The 15,578-nt window shown below is 44.8% G+C and overlaps 3 protein-coding genes across 7 annotated transcripts; 2 read left to right on the top strand and 1 right to left on the bottom strand.

Annotated features, from left to right (window-relative positions):
• Nucleotides 1–5,737: 5,737 nt before the first annotated feature.
• On the top strand, nt 5,738–7,908 carry LOC143218843 (sin3 histone deacetylase corepressor complex component SDS3). 3 transcript variants are annotated; one of them, XM_076444362.1, is made up of 8 exons: nt 5,738–6,405; nt 6,466–6,529; nt 6,590–6,703; nt 6,773–6,974; nt 7,051–7,231; nt 7,315–7,408; nt 7,463–7,547; nt 7,617–7,908. In XM_076444362.1, exons 1-8 carry the CDS (start codon nt 6,282–6,284, stop codon nt 7,710–7,712), a joined length of 960 nt encoding a protein of 319 aa, XP_076300477.1. In that variant the 5' UTR covers nt 5,738–6,281; the 3' UTR covers nt 7,713–7,908. The 3 variants fall into 3 exon arrangements, with proteins under 3 accessions (XP_076300477.1, XP_076300478.1, XP_076300476.1); XM_076444363.1 differs by having other exon boundaries at nt 5,750–6,405; nt 7,345–7,408; nt 7,617–7,907; XM_076444361.1 differs by having other exon boundaries at nt 5,755–6,405; nt 7,291–7,408; nt 7,617–7,906.
• A 13-nt stretch (nt 7,909–7,921) lies between these two features.
• Nucleotides 7,922–9,411, bottom strand: LOC143218847 (uncharacterized). Of its 2 annotated transcripts, XM_076444370.1 has the most exons (6): nt 9,116–9,411; nt 8,884–9,040; nt 8,645–8,826; nt 8,452–8,578; nt 8,218–8,390; nt 7,924–8,149 (listed from the first exon to the last, which is right to left on the bottom strand). In XM_076444370.1, the coding sequence occupies exons 2-6, from the start codon at nt 9,025–9,027 to the stop codon at nt 8,065–8,067; spliced, it is 711 nt and encodes a 236-aa protein (XP_076300485.1). In that variant the 5' UTR covers nt 9,028–9,040; nt 9,116–9,411; the 3' UTR covers nt 7,924–8,064. The 2 variants fall into 2 exon arrangements, with proteins under 2 accessions (XP_076300486.1, XP_076300485.1); XM_076444371.1 differs by lacking the exon at nt 9,116–9,411 and having other exon boundaries at nt 7,922–8,149.
• Nucleotides 9,412–9,921: 510 nt separating this feature from the next.
• Nucleotides 9,922–14,920, top strand: Dna2 (DNA replication helicase/nuclease 2). 2 transcript variants are annotated; one of them, XM_076444305.1, is made up of 13 exons: nt 9,922–10,280; nt 10,366–11,108; nt 11,178–11,442; nt 11,514–11,691; nt 11,754–12,441; nt 12,499–12,741; nt 12,818–12,964; nt 13,045–13,438; nt 13,507–13,700; nt 13,781–13,967; nt 14,039–14,239; nt 14,315–14,497; nt 14,575–14,920. In XM_076444305.1, the coding sequence occupies exons 1-13, from the start codon at nt 10,236–10,238 to the stop codon at nt 14,779–14,781; spliced, it is 3,675 nt and encodes a 1,224-aa protein (XP_076300420.1). In that variant the 5' UTR covers nt 9,922–10,235; the 3' UTR covers nt 14,782–14,920. The 2 variants fall into 2 exon arrangements, with proteins under 2 accessions (XP_076300420.1, XP_076300421.1); XM_076444306.1 differs by lacking the exon at nt 9,922–10,280 and having other exon boundaries at nt 10,727–10,894; nt 11,005–11,108.
• Nucleotides 14,921–15,578: the final 658 nt, after the last annotated feature.

Raw genomic sequence — 15,578 nt, 5'->3', positions numbered from 1 at the left:
GAGAGAGAGAGCTAACGAAAGAGGTGGGGGGGAGGGAGAGAGGGAGAGCAACGAGCGAGCGAGTGCAGTTCTCGCGATCCAGCGTGCGTTGCACTCCACAAGAAAAAACATCGTCCAGGCGGGCCGAGGAAGGAGGAGGTGGGTCTTCGTGCATCTCCGGCCCGCGTCGCCGCTTATATTGATCACGAGAGAGTGCACGATATTCGAGAATACATTATACGCGGACTCTAGCCTAGCCGGACCGCCTATAGTCGCGCGGAGTATAGGCGGCCAGGCCGCTGCACTCTGGCTCTCCCCTGTCCCCGTGATCCCCTCTCGGCCACCTCTCGCCGCCATCTCGCTCCAATCTACCCGACGAAACCCTCTCGTCCCGCCGTTTCGCCGGTCTCTCGTCCCGTCTCTCCACCCTGCCTCGCTCGCTCCTTTGATTATCTATCCGTCCTTGTCCGCCCCGCGCGTTCTCATCCCCGTTCTCGTTCGTTCTTTCGTCTTCCTCCCTCAACCAAGACGGTCTCTGCAACCTTGTCTAGCGATGGGCGCCGTCTGTTTCACCTCTCGCCAGTTTCCGAACAATCTCTACCCTCGGCGTAGGCAGTCTTGAACAATCGAGATTCCGATCGCTACTGTACAGTAAACGGTAGCAGTTTCCTCCTGCAATACCGAAGCTGCCCCGTGGGGCATTGCCCTCGCTCCCGGCTCCCGCCGAGGGCACAGTAAGCCACGCCTTCTCCCCAAGCTGTAAGTAAGTACTCGCTTCTGTTCTCTGTCGCGAGATCGTTGCCGTGTCCCGCGATTCGAAACTCCTCTTCGTAGGGAACGTCTCCAACAGTGTTACCAAACTGTGCGTATTCCCCTCGAGATGTTTCCCCTCCTACTGCTAACTGACGCCGGATTCTCCTCGTAGTGGGAATAATATGATGTCACGTATTCCGTCCCGCCACCGATACATCGGAGAGAGTCGCGAGAGGGGAATCCATGGTGGAGAGGGAAGCGTACAGACTTTTTCTGGCAACGCTGATCTCGAGCCCATCGCTACCTCTCCGCCTCACTCGATTCTCCCTCCGAAACACACAGAGCTAGACTGCTCGATCTCTTTCCGTTCCAGGCGTGTTCGGTCTTCTTTTTCTTCGTTCCGTATACTTGCACCAGCGTGTGTCTGTGCCTCTCTCTATCTCTCTCTCTCGTTCTCCCTTCGTCCACCGCTGCACATTGTCTTCCATCCAGCTCTCTCGCTCCTCTTTGTCGTACACCTCCTATCTATCTCTCCGGCTCGGCGTGTTTTCTGTCGTTCTTTTTCTCTCCGTTTCTCTCTCTCTCTCTCCCTCTTTCCCTCTGTGTAGCGAGAGAGCATGAACCCTCTCTTTCGCCGATCCTCTCTCGGTTTCGGCCCTCTACACCCCCGCCGGAGGGGCGATCGTCTCGCGAGAGCCGATCTTCCTTCGACAATGTCTGCGACGCGCACGGGAGCCTCCGGCTCTGCGCGAGGCGCTCTTCTTTCTTCGAAATTTATCGTCCGCCCCTCTCCCGGGACCCAAATCTCGCGAGATCTCGAACAGGGTGCGCGACCACAGCTCTATACTTCGTCCGACGAGACCTGGCAAGGAACAACTGCACGTAGTAGCCACTCGAGTGCCCGAGAGTTCGAGTTGCACTTGTCAGACATAGTTAGCAAAGGACTAGTGGTCCACTGACTCGCCTCGACGAAGACCTGTGTACAGTCCTTCGAACGAGACGAGGCAGTAAGATACCACCGTGCATCCTTTGCCAACTGTCTCGGAAGGGTAACTTCAACTCTGTCGCATTCGAGCGGCTATGTTTACAGAGGAGCGATCCGGGACCGGAGACGTTATTCCGCATCAATTTTCCCGAATGCACCACGACTGATCTCGGGATCGGGTCGCATCGGTTGCAGCCAGCTAGGACACAGCAAGAGGGACGAGGACGTCGGAAAGTTATCGCAGCAAGTTGGTTCTCTGAGTGAGAGAGGAGCACGTTCAAGGGACCATACTCTCCCGAAACGCGCGGGTATTAATCCAGAAGGTTCTTCGTAACATCCCCCGGGAGTCTCCCCACTTGTCGAGAAGACGCAGACACGGAGGACGGAGATGGAGGGGAACGGGAGGCCGAGGGAAACGGGCTAGGCGCGGGGGGCAGGGGACTGTCGGGTATGCACGGTAGGGGCAGGAGAGGACCTTGGCCTTTTCGCGGAGCAAAAATAAAACCTGTTGACACCGAAGCCCCGCGGACGCAAAGGAACTTCTCCTTCTCCTTCTCTCTCTCTCTCTTTCTCTCTTTGCTTGTATCCCTCTCGGCTCCTCGCCCCTCGGTTGCTACTCATCGTCTCCCCCTCTCGAAGCCTCTGTTTCCAACCTCTTCAGTGTATATCTCTTCTACAGACACGGGGTGCGATTTCAAAATTTCAACGTGAGCTCTTATCCTTTTATTCGACAGCGGCGCCCCTGTCCTCGGGAAACCGACTCGACGACGCTCGGGAATCACAGGGCCATTTTTACCCCGAGTTTCAATCGACGCGCCATCGTCGTCGCAGTCGGTGCGCGTGAATTCGACGCCCCCGCATCGGGCTCCGTCGATGGACACCGGTCCCTTGAAACTCGAGGTTCTGTCCCCGACGGGCTTCCAGATACTGTCGTACCTCGATTATGAAAAATACACGAAGATATCCATCCTTCCTAGGATGGATCAAGCTCACAGAGAACAGTCTGGATGTCCTCTTAGAGGCTCGGATCCCTCCACCGATTACATTACGCAGGATACAAGCACGCGTTGCAGTAATACCGGTTGAATGCACGCCGTTCCGTCAATTTCCCCTCGAGGACTGCGTTCGCTGGCCGCCAGGTTGCAACGAGCGCTCGCGTTCGATTGTGTGCGCTTCATCCACGGTGCACACTCGCCGAACGCATCCACCTTGGCCCGACTAGACGACCGAGAGACGACGAGAAACGGGCTGCGGCAACCTCAACCTACCCGCGGTGATAAGTATGAAAAATGGGAGAAAAATTATTTTTGGAGCTGCGGGCATGTACGAGTCGTTTCTAAGCTCATTTTTGTTCCTATTCTTAGAAAATGGACCACTGTGCGGCTCGTGAATGCACCGTCCCAGTTCTTCTTCTACATCGACATGCTCCTACCGGAAGAAAAACGGGAGGCGTGTGCGATGCACCGAGGATCTCCATTGCGAGGCGTTCCCTGTTGCATGGAATCGGGAAGGAGACGCGGGGCCGCGTCCGGAAAATTCGGATTACGGAGCCCGACCAATAAGAGACCAGGTGGGCCAGCGATGAAAAACCCTGCCGCGGGGAAAGGGCCACGCCTGTTGCCGTCCCGGGGGAGCTTAAATGGGGCCCGTCCGCTCCACACGGGCCCTATTCCCGGTGCATCTGCATCCGGGAATTAAGACGCACTCGGCCAGACAATCGAAAACCGCCGAACCTCCGATTCGTCTCGCAACGCCTGTCCTTCTCGAACGATCCGATGAGACGCGTTAACTTCTGCTGGATGGATGTCCATTGTCTTTCGAGTCCTGGGACGAAGGATGAAAATTTCGCCGGCTGCGAAAGTGGCAGGGATAAAGAGAACACCGAAGACAAAGAGGAACTGAAAAGGAAGAGAGAGAGAGAGGGAGTGAGAGAGGTAGATGGTACGTCGAGTAAAAAGAAAGGAGAGGAAGAGAGAGAGAGAGAGAACCTTGGCCCACAGGCCTACTGCAGCGCTAGCTGCAGCCTGCCTGGCTGCACACAACGCACCGTGCCTCTGCCATTCATGTTGGAAACTCCCTACGTGTCCGTGGGGTTGGGCCAACAACTGCCGGAAAAATTTCCTCTCTCTCTCTCTCTCTCTGTAGCGATGCAACTGGAAATGCCCCGCCCCGTCCCGTCCCGGTGTCGTACCGCAGGGCGGAAAAGTTGATCGGCTGCGCTGCAATGTCTACCGGCCTCACCAGCTTTGGTAGCCAGGTACAGCAGCCAGCCAGCAACGATCCCTTTACGATTGGCTGGTTCCTTCGTCTCTCCAGATGTGCGATTAATCGACGAGTTTGAACGGTGAACTGCTCGATTGGTAGGAAATTGAATATAATAGTTGAAAGGATTTTGTTTACCAACGGTGGAATTTTCTCAGGCGAATTTTTACTATTTTCCAGTCGGAGCAGGAAGTGGAAAATGAACGTTTCGGAACTGCGAGAAACCGCGAGAAGTTAGTGAACAATCTAATAGTATATGTCAGGTCGCCGCTCCCTGAGAGATCACTGCCCTCGCACGCACACCCGATGCTTGTGTGCCTTCTCTCGTTCCTACGGCCCGGCCGGCCGGCTCGACGTCGCGTCGTCGTTCGTCCCTCCATCGCGACCCGACGGGGGCCAGGGACGTAACGCGAGAACCGCGGCCCGGCGCTGGCCACGAAACCGTTCCGTTTCCAAAGATTGTCACCGGCACACCTGGCGTACGCGCCGTGCATGGTCCCGCGGGGAGCGAACGTGCATGGGAACAATCTCGAGATAGCTAGACCGACGACCACCCGGTACAAAACTCGTCGATCGACTGGACAACATGTATTTTCTTGATCGCCGATTGACAGCCTATTCTCAAAGAGACATCGTGTAACGTACCAACCACCGTATGTACCAGTAAATGTCGAAGCGATAGTTGTTCGAACAGTCATGCGAGACCATTGTAATTTTTCAGAGGAATTACGTCTGTCACGTATCTGTCAGCTGTGCAGGCCACAGGACGGAATAAATACCTTATGGAGAGATCGTTGATGTATCTGCTGGTCTGATTCCGAGACACCGAGACGACGTCTCGACGAAATCACAGACAAGGAGAGCACCGGATAGACATGAGAGAATGATATCACTCGCGAAAACGCCGGATCGTTGTGCGGGCTCTCGCTCGAGCCGAGACCGGTCGATTGAGACGTGTACTCGGCGCGTGTATTCGCGCAACAACTGTCTTCTACACGCGAGATCACAGTGTGCACGGGACTCGGACTCAGGCGAACCGACAGGTCGCTGAAACCGTCGTCTTTTCGCGGGAGATCAGCCGGAGGGTTTCAGAGACCCCTCGGCTCGAGACACGTGCGCCTGTGTACGTGCCAAGGTGTACGTACATTACTGTGTAAGTACACACGCACACAGCCCACCAGAGAACGAGATGTGCACGAGCCGGCGACGAGACGACGATTCCATTCGACCGACGGCACGCGTGGCACCGCGACACCACCAACCGGCGCAATGTCGCCATCTGTATCGCGAATTTTACGCCATAATCGTCGGCCACGATTTGACCGACGATTATGCCAGCCCGCGAGGGGAATCCTGTGCGAAGAAAGCGGACCAATCGTACTCGCCTTTTTCGCAACAATTCGATCTTGAAAGATGTCTACGCGTATTCGTACGATATTTTCTCAGCGATATTTCTTCTCATTTCTGGAACACCTTGTATACATATATAATCTGCGAATTGTCTGTTGCAGATTCGAGATGAGAAAGGATGCTTTAATTTTCCCGCCTTTCTTTTTCGTTCAGCCAGTAAACCTCGGAATGATGATCGGAATTCGTTGATATTAAACGACCAATAAAAGAATGAATATTAACAATGGGTCCAAAACTAGTTAACAAAATTTACAATTAGTCAATATTAAAGTAGGAAGTCACATTATCAACATCTTGACAACGTAGCAATCTATATTATCGACGTCCGCCACAGCCTGATTTGCTCTGTCCGTAACATTTGGCTAGCAGTTTGCGCGTTTTCCAGAAAAGTGGCAAGAATCATTTTCACTCGAGTAAAATTAATATTTCAATACTTTCTCTTTGGAGTTTGTTAATTTTTGAGGTCTCAAATCAAAGCTAAAAGAATATACTTTTCGATAGGTGTATAACCATTTAAAACCAATTACAATACATTTCATTCTGATTTCATGTAGTTCTCGAATGATTTCCTGTCGGAATCAGTGAGCCGCACTAGAGCCTGCTAGAGCCCCTGTGAACTTGTCATGAAGTGATAAATATTTATTTACGTCGCTAAACGAACGAGTAGAAGTGACATTTTAATTATTTTTTTACACGAAATAATTTTATTCTGTTTGTTTACGTGTTTGTTAGTCGATATTGACCATATGTAAGAATTATTGAAGAGCGTACATTAAAAAACGCACCTGAACTCGCAGTTATCAGCTGTCTAACCTATATCAAGAGCAACGTTTATTTAGGCTTGGTTCTGTTTCCTTGAGTGAAATCGAAGAAATGATTACTTCGTTTTGAAATGTCGTATCAGGATTCACCGTTTTCGACCATGTATGGTCACGACGATTATGATCTTGAGGAAGATAACGAGGAGTATTTAGAAGACGACCGCGATGCGGAGGAACAAGATGAGAGTGACGAAGGTAATAATTAGAATATAAACAACGATTCAATGGTTTTTTACGAGTTATACATATTTGTAGACACTGAAGAGGCAAGTGAGACCGACTTGGGGAAGTCGGAAGAGTACACAGAGATAAAGGAGCAGTAAGTCGAACGATTGAAAAATCTCAATCCAATCATTCAACGATACATATACGTTTTCAGAGTATATCAAGACAAATTGGCTAGTTTGAAGAAACAACTGCAACAATTGAAGGATGGTACCCATCCCGAGTACAATCGCAAGTTGAAACGCTTGGAGGCCCAGTACAAAGAAAGGTTGAAAATTTACAAATGCGGTCATAATTAGTTTGTACGCAAATCGCATTGTACAAGTTTTGTTTGCAGGCTACGGTTGAATACAATTTACCGGGACTATCTGACCGAGTCGGTAGAACGAGATTACATATTGGAGAAGAGAGCGGCGGTGAAGGAATTTGAAGAAAAGAAAATAGACTTGAAGGAGAACTTACTGACTGATATGGAAGAGAAGAGGAAAATGATAGAGAGCGACCGACACACTATGGAGCTCACAGGCGACTCGATGGAGGTGTAAATAATAGCACAAGCATTTCTTGGTTATAACTCTGCTCCAGCGTGTATGTACTAACTTAACCGTCTTGTAGGTGAAGCCTGTAATGACGCGAAAATTGCGTAGACGGCCCAATGACCCTGTCCCTGAGAAGGTAGAAAAGCGTAGGAAACCTCCTCCGGCACAGTTAAATTATCTCTTAGACGAAAAAGAAATCGAAAGTGATTTGAAAGCTATCAGCAGGGGTAAAGTACTGCCTACTGTTCGGAAACCAGGTACTGATTGGAAATTCCAAGTCATTATGCATGGTTTAACGACATTCCTTTAATTTTAGCGGTTTTTCCACATTATAATACAGTAAATATACCTTCGCAACATATTCCTCCAGCTTCCGAGACGCCACTTGTAGAGACTAGGATAGAAGACGGGAAACTTCTACACGAGAGACGATGGTAATTTATGGTAATTATAGTTTCGAGCCGATAATACATGTCGGATAATTACAGGTTTCACCGCGGCCAGCCGGTCTATGTGGAGGGGAAAGACTTGTCGAGATTCGCAGCAAACATTTCCGCTATCGGAACCGAGGCTGTAAGTAAATAATCGTGAGATTTAACATAATTTGTCTGTCATTGTTACAATAATCTTCTCGATCGATAGATCTGGGTGAAGAAAGTGTCGGACGGGAGCAAAGTGCGTATATATATATCCCAATTGAGTCGGGGGAAGATATCGATTAAAAGACGAGCGTCCTAGTGGGGAACTGCTCGTCGCCACGAGCGGAAAACTGTCCAGTAATTGTTCAACTTGTGATACGTTGTATTTATAGATTGATGTATATTTTCGAGATCGAATAGAATTTTTTACTGTACTTGACTTGTAGCATTAATAAAAAGCAGAGCTTTCGGTAATGCCGGAACGCTAGATGCATTTTTACAGAAGGAAAGAAGTGAAGGAGTTTGTACGGAATTGTTCCTCTCTTACGTGTATAAAAAATTTGTATTATGTTACGAAGAATACAGTTAAGTTAGCCGAATCAGATAATATTAACGCAATACGTAATTATGTGCAATTTGTAATTAACCGCTAAACTATAAACGAATGTGTGTCACTCAGCCATCATGTCTACGCTGAGACAATCTTCACCCATATTGCTGGGAGATGTTTCCAATTCTCCGATTTCGTTAGATTCGCTGTGAGCAAAATCTAATTAATACAGACATGTCGACGATTACAATTGTACTTTCAGACAATTATTCACCTATCCAGGGAAGGGTCATTGCTAAACATCTCTGTTGGAACTGTAGGTGGTGCTTTCTCCGGTACTAGTTCCAAATATGTCTGACGAGACTCCAAGTGCCTTTCCACTTCTTCCGGCGTCATATGGCCGTCCGACATTAAAGACATTGGTACTATATTATTGGACGATTGTACCTGGACGAGTACACAAGCGTTATACAATTGTTACACACAATATCGTTACGATACAACTTACTATGGGTGTACTGTTTGATTTTGTCACTTTAGGAGTGGGCTTCTTCTTTTTAGCTGCATTGAACGATTTTGTTACTGTTGGCATGTGGTGGGAAGTGTGATTGCTAATGCCCATCTCCATCTTTTTCCTAGAAGAAATGGTCTCATTTCACTGGTAGGTTCGTTAAAAACAACAGCACCTTTTCTCCATATACCTTTTCGACGTATCCAGACGTGTGACTTCTTCGTCGGATGATTCTGTTTCATCGCTTTCGCTGAACGAGGCGTCTACCTTTTCGTACTGCAATAAACGATCCAATAAAAAACTTTTATCTCTATTAACTTTAAGCAGCTTCCTTTGTGTGGACCTCAGAGCTTCTTGGAAACACTCGTTCTCCTAAAATTAAGCATTATTAGCTATATGGAATATAGTTGTTATCGTGGATGCACGTACATAAATTAAAAACTTCAATTTCCTCTTAAGATTCCGATACTGATCCTTGTAATTAGGCACTTCCTCCTCTGGGCTGTCCTCGTCATCGTCTTCTGCATCCGCATTGTTGTTTGCGATTGAACGACAATACCATCCTTCCAACATTGATCATCTGCAACTAAGGATAAAAACGACGTAATGTTAGAGAGCGAAATTGTTTACCAACGCGTTAATTGTATTGGTGACACTTAACGAGTTTCCTCTTCGCTTTACAGTTATCGAAAACACTGTCGCGCGAACGTATCAGTACGTGTAACAAATAAAACGAAATGTTTTCTGTCAATATTATTCCAACACTACTTGAGGTTAAGTCCTCGGCGATAGAAGATAAATGGTGAACGACGAGACGGAACGCCTGGGAAATCAGAGCGCACTCGACGACGCCCGGCAAACTTGCGATTCAAATGTGGAATTTCGGCAATACCTCCGCGAAACTTCAAGATGATTTTTTCTGTGTCGTAAATAGCTGAGGCGAACGATTATTAGGAAGATAAATAAGCTGTTTATGACTGGCTTCCATTCTGAACTTCTTTATCGATTCTATAGTAACTTCGAGAATGCTTTCCATGCGGTTCCAATTTGATCAAGCTCTTTCCTCTCGTAAGAAAAAGCAGTAAATAGATCATTATTTTAGCAACAATCGATCGAACAAAATCGAGCAATCGATCAATTTGTGTCTCATTATTTTACGGTTTTACGTACATGCCATTAGAAATAATAATAGTAACAACGGATCCCTACGATAATTACGAAAAATATTTGCGCGGCGTATCGTTTCACGAGGAACAATGATAACGAAGCTCAAATTATATTGGCTGCTTCCTGGTAAAAAATTTAAATAATCGAACTTTGAATTTCGACGATTTCAGGTAAAATCGTAATATCGGTAAAATTGTGGAATTTAATACCAGCGCAACCTAGTGATAGGTATTGGAACTACGCTGTCGGTAAATTTGGCTATCAGTTTCAACGTTTTGCCATTTCGTGATTTGGTGCTGTATGCACGTTCGAAAGGAGCAAATGATTTCCGCCGGAATTTGCGTTACGCGTTATGGGAGGAACGTAAAGAATTATTTAAAAACATTTGAGTGCGTTACCGTTGAGACTTTCCTGAGAACTTAAATGAAAGCTGAAAGAGAATGATGAATGGATTGCGATGTAAAAATAATTATTGACTATCCTGCACGACTGTCCTCATTATAAGAATTGTTTTTCCGTAAAAAACAATTTCTTGTTCTTCTGTTTGACCTTCGGAAGAATTTGCGCGCGAAACGAACGTTGTCGAAAGTCCATAACATTTTCGAACATAACAAATGATCCGGCTAAAGATGAAGAAAATTCGATCGCCTGTGAAAAAGGTATTGTACTTGTTTCACTGTCTATTTAGTTACTGATATTGTTAGCTCGCTCTGACGTTTGATTGTTTATTGTATATCGTTACAGAATAGCCCTGCTCGCAGTGCAAAAGAATCTCAAAAGAAAATATCATTATATTTCACAAAAACATCGAAAGATCAGGCTTCTATTAGTAAAGACACTATAATCGCCGGTGAGTTTAAAGAGAAAGGTAATGAAGAACAAATACCACGTTCAAAAAGGAAATTGTTAGAGGAATTGGCAGGAAGTCCATCAAAAGTTACCAAGTACGACAGTGCACTTGACACGGTCAAGTCGAAGAAAATGCTAGAACCATTAAACAAGTCCAATGTAATTCGCAAAGTGTTCCATGACAGCGATAACAAATTCTCTAAAGAGAATATCGTTGCAGGAGAATATAAGAAAAGCGATGGCTTAGGTGGATCCAAGAATGCATCTTATAACGAACAAAATGAACAGAGAGCACAATCTAGGCACAACAGTGTACTACACAACAGTAACTGTATGAATTCTCCTGTAAAAGAGGATAATAAAGGATCTGTGAAAAACATTGAAGTGTGCGATAATGTAAAAGAGTCCAATGAACACGACAAATGTAAAGATGAATCAGATTTCGAATTAGAATCGTGTATTATAGATGATTTTACTGATTGCTTTGATGAAGCATGGTCTCCAAATAATCGAATAAACTTTCATTCTTTCCAGAGGTGTAAGGTTGTGCATGTAAAAAGAGAATGTAATAGTCTACTGTTGACTGTGGAGCAAGAGAGCTCGGCATCTAGCGGAACTGTTTTGTGTTCAGGTTTTTGGTAAGAGCAAAAATGAAGGGTCGAAGTAGTTATTATCGAGCAAAACACTTTATGCCGATTTAAATTTAGGAAAGACGCAAAAGTCGAAGCAGAGGACATTGTAGCTGTTCAAGCGAGGAAAGAAACTCCCCATTGGGTTGTAGACAATACCAGTGGTTTTCTTGTTGTTCATCCAGACACATTGATATCTGGAACAACGGTAGTTGGCGCCTTATTTTGTAGGAGGAAAGCAGTATTTGCGGAAAAGTTTAGGAAAATGGAGTCTTTGCCATACTTTGAAGGAGATCAAACAGCTATAGTTATAGGTAACTTAGCTCATCAGTTGCTGCAGAAGGTACCAAGCAATAGTTCGCTTCATATTTGAAGTAATTCTTCCAATATTCAGACACATGATTAATTGTATAGGCAATGCGCGAGAATATTCAAGAGATGTCGGACATTAGAAAATTATTGGACAATCTATTGCAGTTTAAGGAAACAGCTAGCATGCTTTACGTGGCGGATATTTCATTAGACACTTGCAAGACACGGATGCTTGAGTTTGTACCGCGTATATACGAATTCATTCAACATTATGTAAAAGGTAAATCAAAATATACCGCATGTTTCCCCTGTCCGTTTTTTAAACGTTAATATCGCCCGCAGATAAAAAGCATCAGGACATAACTACGAAAAAGGACAATTTCAAAGGAAAAATCACTCGTGTGTGCGACATAGAGGAAAATATTTGGCTTCCCGTGCTTGGCGTGAAAGGCAAAGTGGACGTCACGACGGAAGTTAATCTGCACTCGCGGAGAAAAGTTATGCCTCTCGAAATAAAGGCTGGTAGGCCTTCGTTTTCTTTGGAACACAGGGGCCAAATTATTTTGTATATCATGATGATGGCTCTCACGGGTCAAGATACAGATACAGGACTGCTGCTGTATCTTCGAGAAAATAGTATGCAAGAAATTAAGGCTGTACACCCTGAGAAAAGAGATTTGATATTGTTGAGAAACACTTTGGCCCATCACTTTTCTCCGAAGTCGGTGGAGAGCTTGACTTCCGAGTCGAATTGGCAAACGTTAGAATTACCGGAGCCGATCAACCATCACAACGCGTGTTCCAAGTGCTCTTACAACGCGTTATGCTGCGCGTATTTGAGCAGGGACACGGAAACACGATTATCCGAGTCACATCCACTAACGAAACTCGGTAAACAGATTCTTAGCAAAATTACGACTGCTCATATAGACTATGTCTTCAAATGGATCTCGTTGTTACAAGTAGAGGAGAGTGCTCAATTTTCTGATAACACATTGAGATATTTGTGGACGTTGAGTCCCGAAAAAAGGTAAAAATTCGACGTACAATTCGCGCGTATCGCACGACTAATTTTTCTGCTTTTCAGAGAGTTAAAGAAGCTTTGCATCAGCGGCCTAAAAGTAATAGGAAAAGTCGTTGAATACGATTCAAAGTATCAACACACGCTCGTTCGTGCAAATCGCAGTGAAAATTATTCTAACGTTAATATTCCACACTTGGAATTCCACGAAAACGAATACATCTTAGTGAGCACGAATGAAAGGATAAACATATCCGCAGGATTTATAGTCAACATAAAGGAGGATTCTGTAATTGTTTTGTTAGACAGGTACAGAAGCAATGCGGCTGTATGTAGACTAGATTTCTTTTTCTTTAATATACGAAGATCGATTATGTGGTTTCAGGGATATCACTAAATATAATGTCGATGGACTCGTGCACATAGATAAATATTCATCGTCCAATCTAATTTCTTATAATCTCGCCAGCGTAGGTGGATTGATGGGTGACAATGAAATTTGCGAGAAATTACGAGAAATTGTGGTGGACAAGTTAGTACTCGTATAGTTGTTTTTCCTAGAAAGAGAAAAAGAACTACTTCTTATTGTTATTGTTTCGTCGCTTTTATCAGGAAACCGGCAACATTCGCATCAGGCTTACCGCGTTCTGTAATTGGTAAAAGCGCTCGCGTGGTTCAGGGATTGAACGAGAATCAACAGAGAGCGGTTCTTAAGGCAATGGCTGCCAACGACTACGTCTTGATCAAAGGAATGCCTGGCACGGGCAAAACGCAAACGCTGGTGGCTTTGATACAACTATTATACGAAACAGGACATTCCGTTTTAATCACGGCGCACACGAACAGCGCTGTCGACAATGTCTTGTTGAGACTGTTGGACAAGAACATTGACTTTCTACGATTAGGCTCCTCGTCCATTAATCCATCGTTGAAACATAAAACTGAAACGTACGCGGCTGCCAACTGTAGCTCGCCCGAGAGTTTCGACAAAATGTACTCCAGTAAAGTACGATATCATTTCATACAGCCGATTTTGTTCGTCGTAAGAAAAGATCATGATCTTGTTCGTTTTAGAATGTTATAGGGGTGACTTGTTACGGTGCTCATCATGCACTTCTTGGTAAACGAACGTTCGACGTGTGTCTCGTAGATGAAAGTTCTCAAGCGTTGCAACCGATCGTGCTGAGACCTCTGTATAGTGCACGTAAATTCGTTCTTGTAGGAGACCCTGATCAACTTCCGCCTCTCATCAAAAGTAAAGTGGCTAGGTACGGTATCATACTGACGATTAGTTTCATTCGAGAATACAGTAAGTCCTCGATAAACATTTGTGGCGTTGCTTCCGTAGGAAATTGGGCGCAGACGAGTCCCTGTTTGCTCGACTGGACAGTACCAATAATACCGTCAACTTGAAGAAACAGTACAGAATGAATAAAAATATTATGCGCTTAGCGAACAAGTTAACGTACAACGACATGCTAGAAGCTGGAAGTGCATTAATTGAAAATGCTGTGTTGAGAGCCGCACACGCCGACGTAAGTTCTATCGTACATGAGCGCGTAGCGTCTTACGTGTTACAGTCTAGAGAAACGTTTCTGTGTTTTAGAATCTATCGAAACGCGAAAAATGGATGCAGAAGGCACTCTCGCAAGATATAAACGAGTCTGTAATTATCTTAAACACGGGTTGTACCCGCGACCTGAAGACATCCGTACTAGTTAGCGAGAAACATTCGAAAGTCGATCAAAAAATAAGTAATATTTGGGAAGCCGCCATAATCTTTAAACTGTTGAAGACATTACTAGAGGTAAAACTTATTTTCGTACGATGCATCATCGTTACGTTTATGAAGTTTGTATTTTGAACACTGGTTTGCTCGTAGATGGGATTAAAAGCCCAGGATATAGGGATTATTGCACCGTACAGGGCGCACGTTAATTTATTGAAAGAAATTGTTCAGAAAGATGTCGAAGTGAACACTGTAGATCAGTATCAAGGACGTGACAAAGATGTTATAATATATTCCTGTTCCAAAAGCGTAACAGATAACAGTGATATAAATGAGGTACTTCAATTGAAATTGTATCTGCGCGATGTATATCTGAATTACGAAAATTAACTTTTTATTTTTCTTGAGTGTAGGATATCGAGATACTTGGAGATCATAGAAGATTAACTGTAGCCGTAACGAGAGCGAAGCATAAACTAATCGTCGTCGCGGATAAATACACTCTATCGAATTACTCGGCATTCAAGAAACTGTTTAGCTTGGTCGAGACAGAAAACATAGTAGATTTATGCGATGGACAGAATGATTTTTCATGGGAAAGCTTGGTTTCCCAACTGTAATAATATTATTATAGTTTTCACGTGGTCTTTTCACTGTGCTGTATGAATTGGAACGTTTTACACAACTTTATTACATATTTTATACAATACTTAAGCTTTCTGTACAAATGAAAATATAACTATTTACTTTTTTATAAAACCAATCGTCTTGTGACTTCATATTTTTTATACATTACAGATTATACATGTAGGGACCAGTCGAGGAAACTCGAAGTCCTGGAAAATAACTAAGCGTAAAAAAAACAGCTGAACACGATTTATGGTGTACGTGACTAGACAAAGCTATTTTTGAGAGAACTGTTTAATTTCAGAGGCTGACAGGATTTTAGCTTTCGTTAGTCACAGTCTCAATAGCAGCATACGGGTACCATAAATCGTGGAGAACCGAAGGACCTTCGACGAGAGGGCAGAGGTCGTCCGCGACCGGAAGAACCCTACGTGCGTAAGGTCTGGAGGAAAACCAGCATTATTTGGAAGGGATTTTTCCTTCTTCCAAAAAACAAGGACCGAGATAGATAGAATAAGAAGAAGGGTCGACAGTGACTCCTGGTCAGTTGTTAACTAATTGTAAGAGTCAGTCGAGACCCAGTTGATTATATTTACATGCTGTAAGCTTAAAAATAAAATCCTTATACAACTATATATATATCGTGTGTACAAAGTCGGTAATAGTAATACTCTATATACAGATTGACCACTTCAAAAAATTTTAATTCTCTTATCTGAATATGAGATAACTTTTGAATAATTGTTATTCTTTGACGCAAATTAGTCCAGACGTGTACTGCAGAGAATGA

This window comes from Lasioglossum baleicum, chromosome 20 (assembly GCF_051020765.1).
Source record: "Lasioglossum baleicum chromosome 20, iyLasBale1, whole genome shotgun sequence".
Classification (NCBI taxonomy): Eukaryota; Metazoa; Arthropoda; class Insecta; order Hymenoptera; family Halictidae; genus Lasioglossum; species Lasioglossum baleicum.
The sequence above is the reverse complement of the archived record's forward strand: the minus strand, read 5'-3'. Positions and strand labels throughout refer to the sequence as shown.

Coding starts and splice junctions, on each gene's coding strand:
- Dna2 (XM_076444305.1), top strand. CDS start 10,236: ATGATCCGGCTAAAGATGAAGAAAATTCGATCGCCTGTGAAAAAG. Junction 13,701..13,780: donor ATCAAAAGTAAAGTGGCTAG/GTACGGTATCAT, acceptor TTGCTTCCGTAG/GAAATTGGGCGCAGACGAGT. Junction 13,968..14,038: donor TGAGAGCCGCACACGCCGAC/GTAAGTTCTATC, acceptor TCTGTGTTTTAG/AATCTATCGAAACGCGAAAA.
- LOC143218843 (XM_076444361.1), top strand. CDS start 6,282: ATGTCGTATCAGGATTCACCGTTTTCGACCATGTATGGTCACGACGAT. Junction 6,530..6,589: donor TACACAGAGATAAAGGAGCA/GTAAGTCGAACG, acceptor ATACGTTTTCAG/AGTATATCAAGACAAATTGG. Junction 7,548..7,616: donor CCGCTATCGGAACCGAGGCT/GTAAGTAAATAA, acceptor CTCGATCGATAG/ATCTGGGTGAAGAAAGTGTC.
- LOC143218847 (XM_076444370.1), bottom strand. CDS start 9,027: ATGTTGGAAGGATGGTATTGTCGTTCAATCGCAAACAACAATGCGGAT. Junction 8,827..8,883: donor AATTGAAGTTTTTAATTTAT/GTACGTGCATCC, acceptor GCTTAATTTTAG/GAGAACGAGTGTTTCCAAGA. Junction 8,150..8,217: donor AATGACCCTTCCCTGGATAG/GTGAATAATTGT, acceptor TTTTGCTCACAG/CGAATCTAACGAAATCGGAG.